We start from the raw sequence: 13366 nt of genomic DNA on the forward strand, positions 1-13366 counted from the left end.
ATGTCTGTCCATCAAAGTAAATAAAGATGAGGCTCAGCAGGGGGATGCAGCTGCTGGGGAGTTTCCAGTTTATTGTGGTCACAGCAAGACAAGCACACCCTTTTGTCTTATTGCTTGTGAAGAGGAATAAATGAATTTTGTCCTCTTTGCGTGTTCCAAAAATGAAGATAGATTTAATGTAAGAAAAATACACCTTTTGCAAAAAATGATTTAATAAAAAACAGAGAATCTCTGGACAGATAACAGCTTCCGATTACATCACTTAAAAAACGTGGGATTTCAGAGCGTCAAACTACGTGTACAATAGCTTCTTATAGTTAAAAAGACCTCCTTTTCATTTGTAGACTAAACATACTCTCTGGTACTTTTCCGTGAGCAGATGGCGTAAACAAGGTCAGGTGGATGTTTTTGAGACAGAATGTGTTATATAGTTGAAGGTTCTATTTTTCCCCATAACAAAATCTCACAAACAAGTTGAACCAAATTTACGGTGGCCGTGACTGATGAAGAAAGTAAAGAGTGTGTGTGTGTGTGTTATTTCAAAGCAAATTTTGTTTTCAAGACCGAAATGTGTTTTCGCACAAAGCGCTGAGAAGGAACTTTTTTTAGACTAAATAGTATGACCCAGTTTAAGGTCAGCTTATATCGAAATCAACACCATCTGCTCTGCACAGGACACAAAATATTTCGTAACAATAGTTGATATATGAAATTAGGTATTAAAAATGTTTTATCTTTCACTTGCTGTACTTCGGTGATGTTGAAAAGTTCTGTTTGCCACTTGTGGCATGGACAAATATTGACAGGAGCACATTTTCAATAGGTATAATATATTATAATTTGTTCAACACCAAGAACATTCAAAATTGTGTTGGATTAACCCAATATATTGTGGTAATGTGGTTGATTTAGCATGCTAATTAAACGGGTGTGAGCGGTTTTAGAAAAGTAGGCTGGAGCTAACTTTGCCAGCAAGATGAATTCTCGCGGAATTTGTGAGTTCACAAACTCCGGAGAATACATCTTGCAGCCGTTTGCAGCAGATCTTTTTTCGATCGGACCAATCAGGCGTTGTATGGGCAGGACGAAACCAATAAGCGCCGATGGTGGGGAGAAACAAACAACAGACGAATGGATGCTGCAAGTCATTATGTTCTCGTAGAATTACTCACCGTTTCCTTGTTGAATTTGAACAGCGAGAGGCATTTTGTGCATTTTTATCTGGTAAAGATGTTCATGCCCCCCCAAAGATGAGACGGAAGACGAGATTTTCATCCGTTGCCTTGGTTGGTCAAAACAAATGCCTCAAGATTCCGCTTAGTCCAATCAGCTGAAAGTATTGTACAGCAAGTCCCGCCTTTCCCGAACGGGTCTGGCTAGTGAAGTACCAGATTGATAATGTGAAGAACTCCCTCGAGTGAATCACAATTATCAATCTGGCTGGTGAGTTTAGGCTAGAGCTGATGGTAGAAAATGTTATTTTGAATCTGTATATTATATTAATTCAAATCGCTCAGCGCTATTGTGGACGTTCTGGCGTATTAAGGGTGTTCCCTTTGTTGTGCGCCCGGCCACAACTTTTGACAGTTTGGTGGCTGAAAGTGGACTTCACGCCTGCTGGAACCACGTCAAACTATTGGTGCAGGTAGTGTAACACGATTTTGGTAACATAAGATTTTAGAACAGCTATTTGGGTGGAGTGGGGGGGCTCACACATTGAACCAGACGATCTCCAAGTACCCACTTCACAACTCTGTGGACTCCCTAGCCAATTTTCTCAAATTTGTATCATCCACCTGTGAAGCCTTATAAACGTAACTAACTACTACTCGGCCTACCGCAGCAATTCAGCAAATCATTGCACAAGTCTGCACAAATACCCAAAGTTCTAGCCTGCCCCTGCACACATTTAGACCTCACCTTGTGCCAGACTAGCAAAGAGCATGAAAAAAGAGCCCTGAAAATCGACATTTATTGCAAACAGGTAAAAAATAAATAAAAATAGGACATTCATTCTGTTGTGGAGGAGATCTTTTCCTCCGCGTGTTTGTTTTCTTTCGGGTAGTGAGAATGTTGGTTATCTGGATACAGGCCGGAGATCGATGAACAGTTCCTTCGAAGCTTTTATTTCTACAGAATATTCCGGGCACAAGTGAGTTACAGGCAATGGCTGTAGCTTCTCACAAGTGCGAAGATTACAGAGGACTTACAATATTCTTATACTATCTTGAAGGGCGGTGCCACACAGTTTCCAGTAAACAGTTCAACCGGAGTTAAAACTCAAGGACATCATTCAAACACAGACAAATAGCCCATTTGAGGAATAGAGAAGTTTTTTTAGTCATGACTGCACCTGGCAGAAATTGCGATAACACTCACAAAGATACATCCGCAGAACAAAGCTCTACTGAGGAAATAAGGAAATTAAAACAGTTATGACTAAATCTGGGCAGAAGACCCTCTTCAATTCCCATTTACCGTAAATACAGGAGATTTTGCATGTTAAATAACACTTTTTACTTGCTTTAACAGGTGTGGTCATTCATGGATTGACAATGATCCTCAAACAAGGAGAGTACCATCACCTGCTCACATAACTTGGTTCTGATGTGTTTTGACACTCTTGCTCTAGAAGTAAATGTACTGTTGAAGGCCGGAGTAAAAGAGGAAGGAGACATGGCAAAAAGGAACGTAATGCACTTTCAAGTTCTAAAGTGAGACTCCTTTGTCCCATAGAAAGATGGAGGAGCAGTCAACCAGCGAGCCGCCCACACAGACTTTTGTCACGGCCGACTATGCAGTTTTTGCGTTCATGCTACTGGTGTCCATGGCCATAGGAATCTATCAGGCCCTGAAGAAGCAGCCACAGGATGCCGGCACTGAACATTTCTTCACTGGCGGTCGCAGCATGTCAGCGCTGCCCGTTGGACTCTCGCTCTGTGCCAGCTTTATGTCAGCTGTCCAGGTTTTAGGAGGTCCATCTGAAGCTTATCGGTATGGATTCAAAATCCTCTACATGAGCCTTGGACAAAGCATCAACTCTCGTTCCTGGCTGTTTTCTTTCAACTTGGCCTCACAAGCACCAATCAGGTTGTAATTGAATTCCCTATGAATGAAATGTAAATACAGCACAACTTGCATAGCACCTGAGGTTAATTGTGATTTTTATAAATAAATAATATAATAAATAGCATCATTTGTCTATAATTTTCTTGTAAGTACACTACTCAAGATGAGCTATTACTCCTTCCGCACTGTGACGATGAGTGTGCCACTGCCACCTACTGTAGTGGATGTGTAATTACAGTTCATTCTTGTATGGTAAAAAAAAAAAAAAAAGTCCTCACTTTTTGCATTTTTTTAAGTGAAATTAGTTAATGGGTGTCTGAAATGGTTTAATACAGATGTAACCAATAAAATGAAATGAAAAATATATTAGTCTGTGTTCTTATGTGATAATCATATTAGAGGGTGACATGGGAGTGGATTTTACCATCCCACTCCCACAGCAAAAATCCAGTCCTGGACAATAGTTTAAATTTTTTTTTTTAAATGTCCTGTCCCGTCCCGCTCCCAAACAACATTACTCCCACTGCCTTACAACTCCCATTATGAAGGTCAATTGCATCATTTAAAAAAAACAACAGCGTATGGAAAGAAAAATACAAATTGCTGTGCAAGTGTGCATCTGTCCAAAGTTTTTTCCTGACCGGTTATTGAATTAATCACGTTCCCGTCTGCTCCCGTGAAGTTTTTATCCTGTCCTATCCGAATCTCGTGATTAAAGGTGAAGTTCACTCCCATCCCACAGCATTCCTGAAAAAAAGTCAACCTCTAATTCATATTGAAAACATATGAAAGAAATAGTGTTAAATTATGATATATTATTATTATTCAACACATGTAGTGTGATGATAAAAACAAGTGTCTTATATTGCCATTATACTTCAATAGTTGTCTTGTGTCAAATTTGAACTAACAACTGCCTCAACTGCGACTTTTTCTATTGTAAATTTGTGGTGTCGAGTTTTTCTCTGACAAAATGTTAAAAGAATGCTGGCGCTGATAAAACCAAACGAATATAAAAGGTGAAGAATGATCAGGAATGTTCCAAGTGTGGCCTGTCTGACTGTCACAGTATCTAAAGAGGAGGTTCAGCAAAGCCGTGCAGCTGCTGGGGTGTCCAGTTTCTTGTGGCCACGGTACGACAAGCACACACTTGTCTTATTCCTTGCTGTACATCAGTGATGTTGAAAAGTTGTGTTTACCGCTTCCGGCAGACTCAAATTTGCATATCATCTCTTGCACAAATATTGACAGCAGAGCATTTCCAACAGGCGTGATGTTGTTAAAGTAGTACAAATTGTGTTGGATTACCCTGATGTTTGATGGTTAAATTAACACATAAATGAGGTAGAACCAGTTTTAAAAATCCATCCATCCATCATCTGAACCGCTTATCTAATAATGAAATTTGTCATGCTTTGTTTCTTTGTCTATTTGCTTTCCCCAGCTGCTGTACACAGGGGTGGTCATTTACGCACCAGCATTGATCCTCAACCAAGGTGGGTGAGATGACCTGCTCACATTAGATTATTTTGTTGGAATTTGTTCTATGACCTTTGGTAAAGAGAACAACATTGTTTGGTGTAAGTCAATACACAACAAAATCGCAACATTAAGTAAAATGGCACGTTTAAAAGTTATTTACAAGGATTTCATCTGTCTGCTCGACCTGAATCATTTGCATGTAGCCTACCTTATATTGCAAATTAGTGGTTCCTTTCTTTTCCCTTTACAGCAACTGGACTCAATATGTGGAGCTCTCTTTTCTCTACTGGAATCATCTGCACCTTGTACACAACCCTGGTAAAATCAGCATGTCCACTTATTTAGACATTCCCATCAGTGCTCAATAAAGGTTGGGAAATACTGCACTACTGTATGCACTCATAACACGTCTCAAGATATCGTTGTGTGCTTAAAAGTATTTTTGCTCCATGTAAGACTTGTGCTCCTTTTCATTCAACATTGAAGAATATTGTTTTTGTTATGTCTTTTTCCCTTTTACAAAATGAACAAAACAAATGATCCCCCAAAAATGTAATGTATTTTTTAATCAACTTTTAGCCACTGTTTTAACCCAACATATATACAGGCAGGTAAAATGGCTAGGTTGTCCTTGTTCTTGACTTAACAAGGCATTTACGCTGAAGAATGCAAATGTTAAATGAAAAGTGGTGTATTAACATGTGAAAAAGTCCATTCCCCCTGTTGTCAGTTCAGCTGTACTTAAACTATGCAGGGTGGGTTCTGTAACGATATTCAACAACAAACTATCAACTGTTCTATTTCAATACTTCATTTTGCAAATTGTTGAAAAGTTCCAACTAAAGTAGTTGAGAGGATCTGAAACTTTTGTTGCCTGTCTGCTGAAAACCTACACATGGCATACAATATCAAACAAATGGGGGTGTTGTGTAGCAAATAAAAATGTACAACTGTCCTGTTTAAAACATAAGCATAGCTTTTAGTCGTCAGTGTAGAAAATCAAGCATGTATTTTTAGGAACACTGCAACTGTTGCCAGTGTAGCTGAATCTGAAACAGCACATTGTTGTTCTTGGACCCCGAAGCCATTGAGCCACTACCGCGAGTGAGTCACCACTCTTCTGCGGCCCTGTTCGAGTCCTCGTCGGCTACGGCGCAGTCGAGACGCTCCACCCCGGGAAGTGCCAGGTCATTTTGGTTTAGCTTCTCCAGGAAAGACGACAGCAATCGCTTGTTTAAATGGTCCGTCAGGGTCCTCTCCTCTTCGACACGCGGAGTTTCCACATTTCTGACCGACAGACTTTCTTCTGCATCGGAGCCTGAGCCGAGCAGCGAAGGGGCCGCGCGGTGGCTCAAGCACAATCCGTTCCGCTGCTCTTCCTCGGCGGACACATTCCCGGCAGGCCCCACGGCGTCCGTCCTCGACTCCCGATCCATTCGTGATATTAAAGTGGTCTGCAGGGCGGTATTTTCCAGCTCTTTCTGTCGCTTACTGTCGAGGCCACCATCAGGAGATTGATTTCCTGTCGCAGGGCTGCTTAGCGGAGGATCGCCGCTTTGCTCCATGGCGCTGAGCTGTAGCTGAATGAATGCGACTCGTTAGAACACGGTCCATGTAAACACTGGACGGTGTCGCCACCGTGTGGTGGACAAAATACTTGGGACAACTTCCGTGTACTGTACTCAGTGGTTTCCATTTTTTTTCTTGAGTATGTAACCCCAACAAAGGTAACACAACTGATTATTAAATGAAAATCGTATTTTTGCTAACCGTAAGTTGAACATGTAATTCTTATTACTTTCTTTTTTAAACTTAACTGCAACAAAAAAGAAAATATATAAGCAATATAGATAATACGATTAAATAATAGGAATAAAAGCTAAGAAAGAAAACATACCATTGTTAAATAAATCACAACATCCCCCTCGCCCCAAGAAAAAAATAACTGGAGGCAGCTCCTTCGAATCCCCTTTAAACCGGCGTTATTTATGCAGTAAAATCAATGTTTTCTCATAAAGCCCACCGTGAACACGTTTTTTTTAATGAATGTAGGAAGAAGACAATGTGCCTCATTTGAGTGTTCCCGAATCCCAATTACCTTCTCACTTAATTGCCAAAGTTACACCCAATGACATCTTTCCCCAGAACTGTCTAATCACTAACACAATACACACATTCCTCAACCTTATTTGTATTTAAAATATATTTGCATTTTATATTGTGCGTGCAGCGTGTAAAAAAAGATTAATACAGTTTGTTAAATCAACTGTCTAACTTTTTGCCAGGAGAGGTCGCTATAATTCCAGTTTCAAGAACTTGTAAACACATTTTTGCAGTGGTTCCGTGCTTGACCAAAGCTTCATTTGCCCATCACTATAGGTCGCCCAAATATAAGATATAAAAAAAACCCTGCTTGGTTGTTTATAACAGCTATCTGAACACGGTGACCATTTAGAGTACAATGACAAACAATATGTAAAAACAATACATTGTACTGCAAAAGCAGCCAATACTGCCTTTTTCAACATCCTCGTTTCCCATTGGACGCGACTGGAGCATAACGATTGATGATTGGACGAGCCACATTGGCTCTTCCGCGTAGTGGAACATATCCGTAGGCGACTGATCAACTGGCTCATCAACAGGTAACCATTAGCGACTATCTGTAAACACTAATCTATTTTTGCAATTTTTTGAGAAAATAAAATTCATTAAATGCTACACAGTAGATTGTGCCATAGGCAATGACTACGCGTTCACATGGCTTCTCCCATTAACCTAATCTGTCCAAGGCACAAACGCTTCGAAATTCAAGCAGTAATGTGCATGACAAATACAAATGTACAGTATTCAGCCACAAAATCGTCTCAATTAATAAATGTAGTTAAAGTGTGTCGAGCAGTGATGACGAGCGATGTTATTACGTTCGCTTTCTAATCGTTCTCTGCTTAGCTTTTTTTTCTGTTAATATACTTGAATTATTAGCACCGAAATTAATTGTCACTTAATCTTGTGCTTTTTTCTTTCTTTGCAAACCAGTGAAGGGAAGAGGAGTCACAATGTCTTTCAGAGATTTGAGAAGTAAGCTGTCCTCAGTTCACCATCTGCTACATACACACACAGACTCAAATTTAAATGTCATATTTTGCACTCGGGCGTATTTATGTTCTCACATTCGTTAATGTTCGACACCTTTGCAACGGCAGATTTCACAGAAATGATGAGAGCTTTGGGATATCCTCGCTTGATTTCGATGGAAAATTTCAGAACACCTAACTTCAATCTGGTAGCTGAAATCATGATATGGCTCGTTAAAAGGTACATCTTTGTCTTCGTATCCATCATTGATGCATCCACCCATCCATTCATCTATTTCGAATGTCAGTGCATCTATAGCAGAAACATAAATTAACAAGCACTTTTAGAAATGTAAGGTAAAATGATGTTATACGTAATTGTTTTGATCATGTGTGTATTTGTACTGCAAATGAGGATTAAGCGGTTAAGAAAATGGATGGTTGTAAGAGTGAGCCGTTGTGATAAGACAAAGACACCGCATATGTATTTTAAACTAATTGCTTCAAAAAACATTCTGTCATTTTGCCCCCATCTAAATATGTAGATATGAGCCTCAGATGGATATTCCTCCAGATTGTGACACAGAGTCAGACAGAGTATTCTTTATAAAGGCCGTGGCTCAGTTCATGGTAATATGCCGTCTTAAGCATATATATATATATATATATAGTTTTTGTAATATAATGCAATGTAGTATGTAATGTCCTTATTGCAGGCAACCAAAGCGCACATCAAGCTGAACACCAAGCGCCTCTACCAGGCTGACGGCTATGCAGTGAAAGAGATGTTAAAGATCACGTCAGTGCTGTACAGTGCAATGAAGACCAAGCAGATGGGCCTAGAAGATAGAGTTGAGGAAGACAGCAGCAAATTTAAGTTTGACATTGGTTCACGGGTAAGATGATTATTAACGTATGGGAGGTCATTGTATTTATTGTACATTATACAGTGTTCCTTCACTCATTCCTTCGGTGAGGGGTTTGACAACCTTAAAACATAATAAATATAAAAAATAAAGCCGACTACTTCATGGATTTCACCTATTGCGGGTATTTTTTGGGTACGTAACCCCGGAGATAAACGAGGGAACTCTGTAAACTCAAATATATTATATAACTAAAATTCAAGTAATTGAATCGTTGTTTCCACCGAAACTATTAGAACTATTTGGGGCACAGTATTTTAAAATTGTAAGAGCGTTTGCAGTACATTATACATAAATCATTTTTTGTAGTTTCGCTCCATTTAAACCTACAACCACAACAAAAACAGCATGATTTTAAAATGACTAATTTTGGATATAACTGTATTGTAATTTGTAGGGGTGTTAGAAAAAATTGATTTGGCAATATATCGCGATATTACAGCACGCAATTCTCTAATCGATTCGATATGAGGCCAAATCGATTTTTAAACAATTTTTTTATGGGAATATTCAACAAAATGTCTTTCTTAGGGTTAGGATTCACACATTAAGCATGGAAGAATGTTATATTAATGGAACATTAAGCCTTAATATTTTATTTCAGTGCTGTTCAAACAGAAACAGACTGTAACCTGTTTGTTAAATGCAGTGGCTCAGTTATAAGCCTGAATTTTTAGATAAATAAATACATTTTCATACAAATCTTACAGTGAACATGTAGACATTTACTAATTAGTATTTTCAAAATTTGAGTTTAAAAAATAATAATATAATAATAGATTCGTATCGGGATTAACCAGTATCGAATCGAATCATGACCTATGAATCGTGATACGAATTGAATCGCCAGGTACTAGGCAATTCACACCCCTAGTAATTTGTATTTTTGACCCCAAACGTTCCTATCTTTAATATGTGTCAAGTTTGGAATTGTATAAGAAGTGTGTACTCTTCAGTTGTTGTTTTAGTATTTCTCCCTCTGTCTTCCTGTTAGCTTTCTGACCTCAAAGCAGCTCGGCAACTAGCGTCGGAGGTCACGTCTAAAGGAGCATCTTTGTATGATTTACTGGGCAAGGAGGTGGAACTTAGGGTGAGTGTAAGCCCGCTGTAACTTAACGATTTTGAGTCCCTTATTGTGTTTAAAGATATGCATGCGCATTATGTTTAGGAAAAGAGAAGTGTGGCCATTGCAAGACCTCTGGAGATGGATGTGACTGAAAAGGCTCTGAGAGTCGCCATCAGGGAGGCTTTGGTCAGTATTGCGCTTCAGTTTTCAGTTTTACTGCCATTTTCTTAAATATTTTTAAATGAATGAATTTACATTTTGTGCTTGTCTTCAAGGAAACGGTGGAGAAAACCAAAGAAATGCTGAATAATATTGTTTCTGATGAGGCCAGTCTGGATACCAAGATAGAAAAGAAGAAACTAGAACTGGAGAGGAGTCGGAAGAGACTTGAGACACTGCAAAGTGTGCGGTCAGTTGATAACGGCGGCACAAATTAATCAGATAGCAAAGGCCTCTGTCACAATCTGCAAATGCCTTTTTTTTTTATGCCGTTGGACATAAATGTGGGCACAAAGTCCACTTCTTGTGGCCACATAACCAGTAAAAAGGAAAACGTTCATATATATATATATATTAATGATTGATGAACCTGGAAGCTCAAATGTTGTTTTTTCCATTGTGACGTTTTATATTGTCTGTGGTCTTTATGTAATAGTGTGACTGTAAAGCTGCTTTTCCATTGTACCGGTTTCCTACTGGAATGGCCTCGCGTGATGGCTTTTCCATATTTTTTGGGGCCGTGCAGTTATAAAGAAACCACTTTTCAGAATCTCCTCCGAGTGGTTGTAAAACACAGGCTGAGCAGGGCTGTGACATCACTGTGACCTGATTGGCTGACAGATGTAGATGTTTCTTAAGTGATGTGTGGCAAGGAACTCCACTGCACATGCACATTTTCCTGGTTTAAGCGAGTGGGACAGAGATGCCTACACCGCATGCCACCAAGTCATAAAAATACAGTGTATATAATATTTGTATACATTGTATTTTTGTTTCATGGTGGCGGGCGACTGGCTCTCTTGCTTGAATCTGGAAATGGATTTTCCGTCTGTGTGAAAGGGCTCTCATTTGCTATGTCGCCACGTGACATCATGCAATAGCAATTGATTATGAATCGCTACAAAACCAGCGGCCGGGACTCGCCACTCATGAAATGTTATGGCAGGCAAAGATAAAAGTAAGGCCGGAGCAGTGTGGTGTCAGGCCGTTCTGGAGCCTGCAATGGAAAAGCGGTACTGACTATTTATTTATTTACATTTTCTACTTTTTTTTGATTAAAAAAAAAAAGTTTGAGTACCCATGAAGGCAAATTAAACATTTCTCCTTCATGCTATGTTAGACCAGCGTTCATGGACGAATATGAAAAGATCGAAGAAGACCTGCAGAAACAGTATGAGATCTACGTAGCAAAGTTCAAAAACCTTTGTTTCCTGGAGTCGCAGCTGGAAGATTACCATCAACTGGAGCAAGAGCGGTTTGAGGTGGGTAACTGTATGTACGCTTGGATCGGTATTCGATTTTAAGGTATGAAAACCATGAGGTTCTTTTTAAAAAAAAATTAATTTAGGTAAATAAAAAAATAAAAAAAATTTCCCCTTGAACACAATCTATTTCTGCTGGCTAAAAAGTCTCACCTTTCTTACTCACCTACTATTATGTTGTCTATTTGTAATCCTCGCAGGAGGCTGAAAACACCCTGAGGATGATGCAGCAAAATCTGAAGGAGGAGGACAGAGATCTAATGAGGAGCTCATGTGAGAACTCAAAATAACGTTAAAATAAATGACATCTAAGCTGCCACTAAAGTAGGATGGCGTTGACAGCCACTCAAGTGTCAGGTTGCAATTCGTTCTATCAAATGTGTTCCAGTGAAAGATGCGGACTCTGACATGGATGTTCTTGAGGATGAAGGTGACATGGACAGTGATTTGGAAGAATCTCGGCCTTCCAATCCGCGGCCTACCCGAAATGGCTTGATGGCTGCTAAACAGATGAGCGATATGTTCAGTATGTCAACTTGAGCCATTTATTTCTTGAGCATTGATTCAACTTGCACTATTCTGTGGTTCTAAATCTGATTGTTTAATCCAGATGCAAGTTGCAACAGTATATGTTCAAACTATTACCAACAATATGTATATATATTTTCTTCCAGGAAGAGGAACAAGATTCATTGGGAACATGCAGGGTGGCGAGAGTGATGAGGTAAACACTGTCAGTACATACAGCTACTATCTCTGTCCAATGAACAGCCTCTTCCATCGTTTCTTTTATAGATGTTTTTTTGTATCTCACCCATCTCTTTGCACTCATCTTTTATATTTAAAGCCCACATTAGCCATTTCCAGGAGGCCAAAACAACCTAAAGGACAGGTTTGTGGAGGGCCAGTGTCTAGTTGATTCTTTGCTTTTTGTTTTATTGAAAATAGATTCAGCCATTCTGATTTTTTATTTATTTTTTTGGTCACTGTCCCATCCATAGCCTGAGAGTTTCCATGTAATATCTGCCTTTTAAATACAGTTGAATTAGCACTTTTAGTTCCAGGACATTGGCATGATTCTTTAGCATTTATAGTGCTATCTTAGTTTCCTGTCAATATACAACTATGAATACTATATGGAGCTTTTGTAGTGGCTTCTCTCTTTTTTCTCTATTTTAGTCAGATGACAGCGAGATAGAGGTGGATGAAAATGACGAGGAGGAAGGCGAGGATGAGAGCAAAGAATTAGATGACGACAGTTTGGAAGACAGTGTGGCAAGAGCGACAGGCACCTCCAGGGGACGCACGAGACCTCCTCTTTTCGATGACAGTGACAACGACTTCTGAATTGCAAACACATGCCCATTTTTACTCAAATACAGATGTGCTCTGTCATATTCTATTTGGTATTCCAGCTCATGTTAGATAATGATTATTATTACTGTATTGACTTGTAACATAAGACTTACTGTTAGGGAGCACAGAGCATCAATGTACAATAGCTCTTGATGTTTGTTAATTTTCTTTATAAATTGTTTGGTCTTCTGTACCTTTAACGCCAATTTGATGCTCACTATTATACACTGGTTTAACAAAAACAAACCAGATGCGTGTGCAATTTCCGCCTATCCACTTTAGGGTAGTGCTGAAGCGTATCCCAGCTGTCTTGAATAATTATGGACTGAAAAATCATGTCATGGCATCTGCATGTGGCAGTAATCAAGAATATAACATTCAAATGGCTTTTTCTTACCAGGTCATAAAACCTTGGATAGCAAATTGATTTAGGAGGCGGCATTCAAAACAACTGAAATTACTAAGGGGACTTATGCATCTGATCTGGAGATTGCTATAATTATGTATTTATGAGTTGTATTATAGTACTACTTGAATTCCTGTAAAATAATATATCTCTATAGAAACATACCTTGATTCGTTGTTTTCTGTGGTAAAGGTCCGACAGATGTGAGGTGTTTTTTTTTCTACAGTTAATGTGTGATCTTAATGCGACATCAACCACACACGAGTCTTTGTGACGCATGTTGATTGCCACACACGAGTCTTTGTGACGCATGTTGATTGCCAAGTGCAACGTTATTTTTTTCTCTTATTGTCGTACACCAACTCCAGCACAAGCGCTGTCATAGTGTTTTGGCGTTATATTTCAAGAAAGGTGGAGTGAGGTCCACAGCATCGCTTGTAGTTGCATGTTGCTGTTGAGATATGATTGACATACACCCCTCCCTCACCCTTATCTGTAAGATT

At 39.2% G+C, this 13366-nt stretch overlaps 3 protein-coding genes across 9 annotated transcripts in view; 2 read left to right on the top strand and 1 right to left on the bottom strand.

Moving 5' to 3' along the window:
• slc5a5 (solute carrier family 5 member 5) overlaps positions 1-3433 on the top strand; it is a 21817-nt gene extending 18384 nt beyond the window's left edge. The window contains exon 17 of the mRNA XM_077585066.1: positions 2737-3433. The gene's annotated coding sequence lies outside the window, so the exon portion shown is untranslated. The remainder of the gene's footprint in view (positions 1-2736) is intronic.
• LOC144063096 (uncharacterized) overlaps positions 1-13312 on the bottom strand; it is a 24477-nt gene extending 11165 nt beyond the window's left edge. The window contains exons 1-3 of one of the 4 annotated variants that reach the window (XM_077585071.1): positions 13029-13149; positions 11268-11337; positions 5103-6131 (exon numbers count right to left, since the gene is read on the bottom strand). In XM_077585071.1, coding sequence (XP_077441197.1) covers positions 5661-6116 — 456 coding nt within the window. In that variant the 5' untranslated portion in view covers positions 6117-6131; positions 11268-11337; positions 13029-13149 and the 3' untranslated portion in view covers positions 5103-5660. Of the gene's footprint in view, positions 1-5102; positions 7942-11267; positions 11338-13028 lie in introns of those variants that run through there. The other 3 variants (XM_077585073.1, XR_013296498.1, XR_013296497.1) reach the window with 3 other exon arrangements.
• LOC144063094 (clusterin-associated protein 1-like) lies at positions 6923-13027 on the top strand. Of its 4 annotated transcripts, none has more exons than XM_077585069.1 (13): positions 6923-7196; positions 7591-7632; positions 7758-7869; positions 8174-8258; positions 8345-8524; positions 9549-9644; positions 9723-9806; positions 9896-10029; positions 10960-11101; positions 11302-11374; positions 11490-11627; positions 11776-11825; positions 11949-12257. In XM_077585069.1, exons 2-13 carry the CDS (start codon positions 7611-7613, stop codon positions 12018-12020), a joined length of 1188 nt encoding a protein of 395 aa, XP_077441195.1. In that variant the 5' UTR covers positions 6923-7196; positions 7591-7610; the 3' UTR covers positions 12021-12257. The 4 variants fall into 4 exon arrangements, with proteins under 4 accessions (XP_077441195.1, XP_077441193.1, XP_077441196.1 ...); XM_077585067.1 differs by lacking the exon at positions 11949-12257 and adding an exon at positions 12281-13027 and having other exon boundaries at positions 6929-7196; XM_077585070.1 differs by lacking the exons at positions 7758-7869; positions 11949-12257 and adding an exon at positions 12281-13027 and having other exon boundaries at positions 7136-7196.
• Positions 13313-13366: the final 54 nt, after the last annotated feature.

This window comes from Vanacampus margaritifer, chromosome 13 (genome assembly GCF_051991255.1).
Source record: "Vanacampus margaritifer isolate UIUO_Vmar chromosome 13, RoL_Vmar_1.0, whole genome shotgun sequence".
Lineage (NCBI taxonomy): Eukaryota > Metazoa > Chordata > Actinopteri > Syngnathiformes > Syngnathidae > Vanacampus > Vanacampus margaritifer.

Excerpts from the sequence above, each read along its gene's own strand:
- LOC144063094 (XM_077585067.1), top strand. The coding sequence starts at position 7,611 with ATGTCTTTCAGAGATTTGAGAA. Across the intron at positions 8,525-9,548 it reads AGTTTGACATTGGTTCACGG|CTTTCTGACCTCAAAGCAGC; the intron begins GTAAGATGATTA and ends TCTTCCTGTTAG. Across the intron at positions 9,807-9,895 it reads TCGCCATCAGGGAGGCTTTG|GAAACGGTGGAGAAAACCAA; the intron begins GTCAGTATTGCG and ends CTTGTCTTCAAG.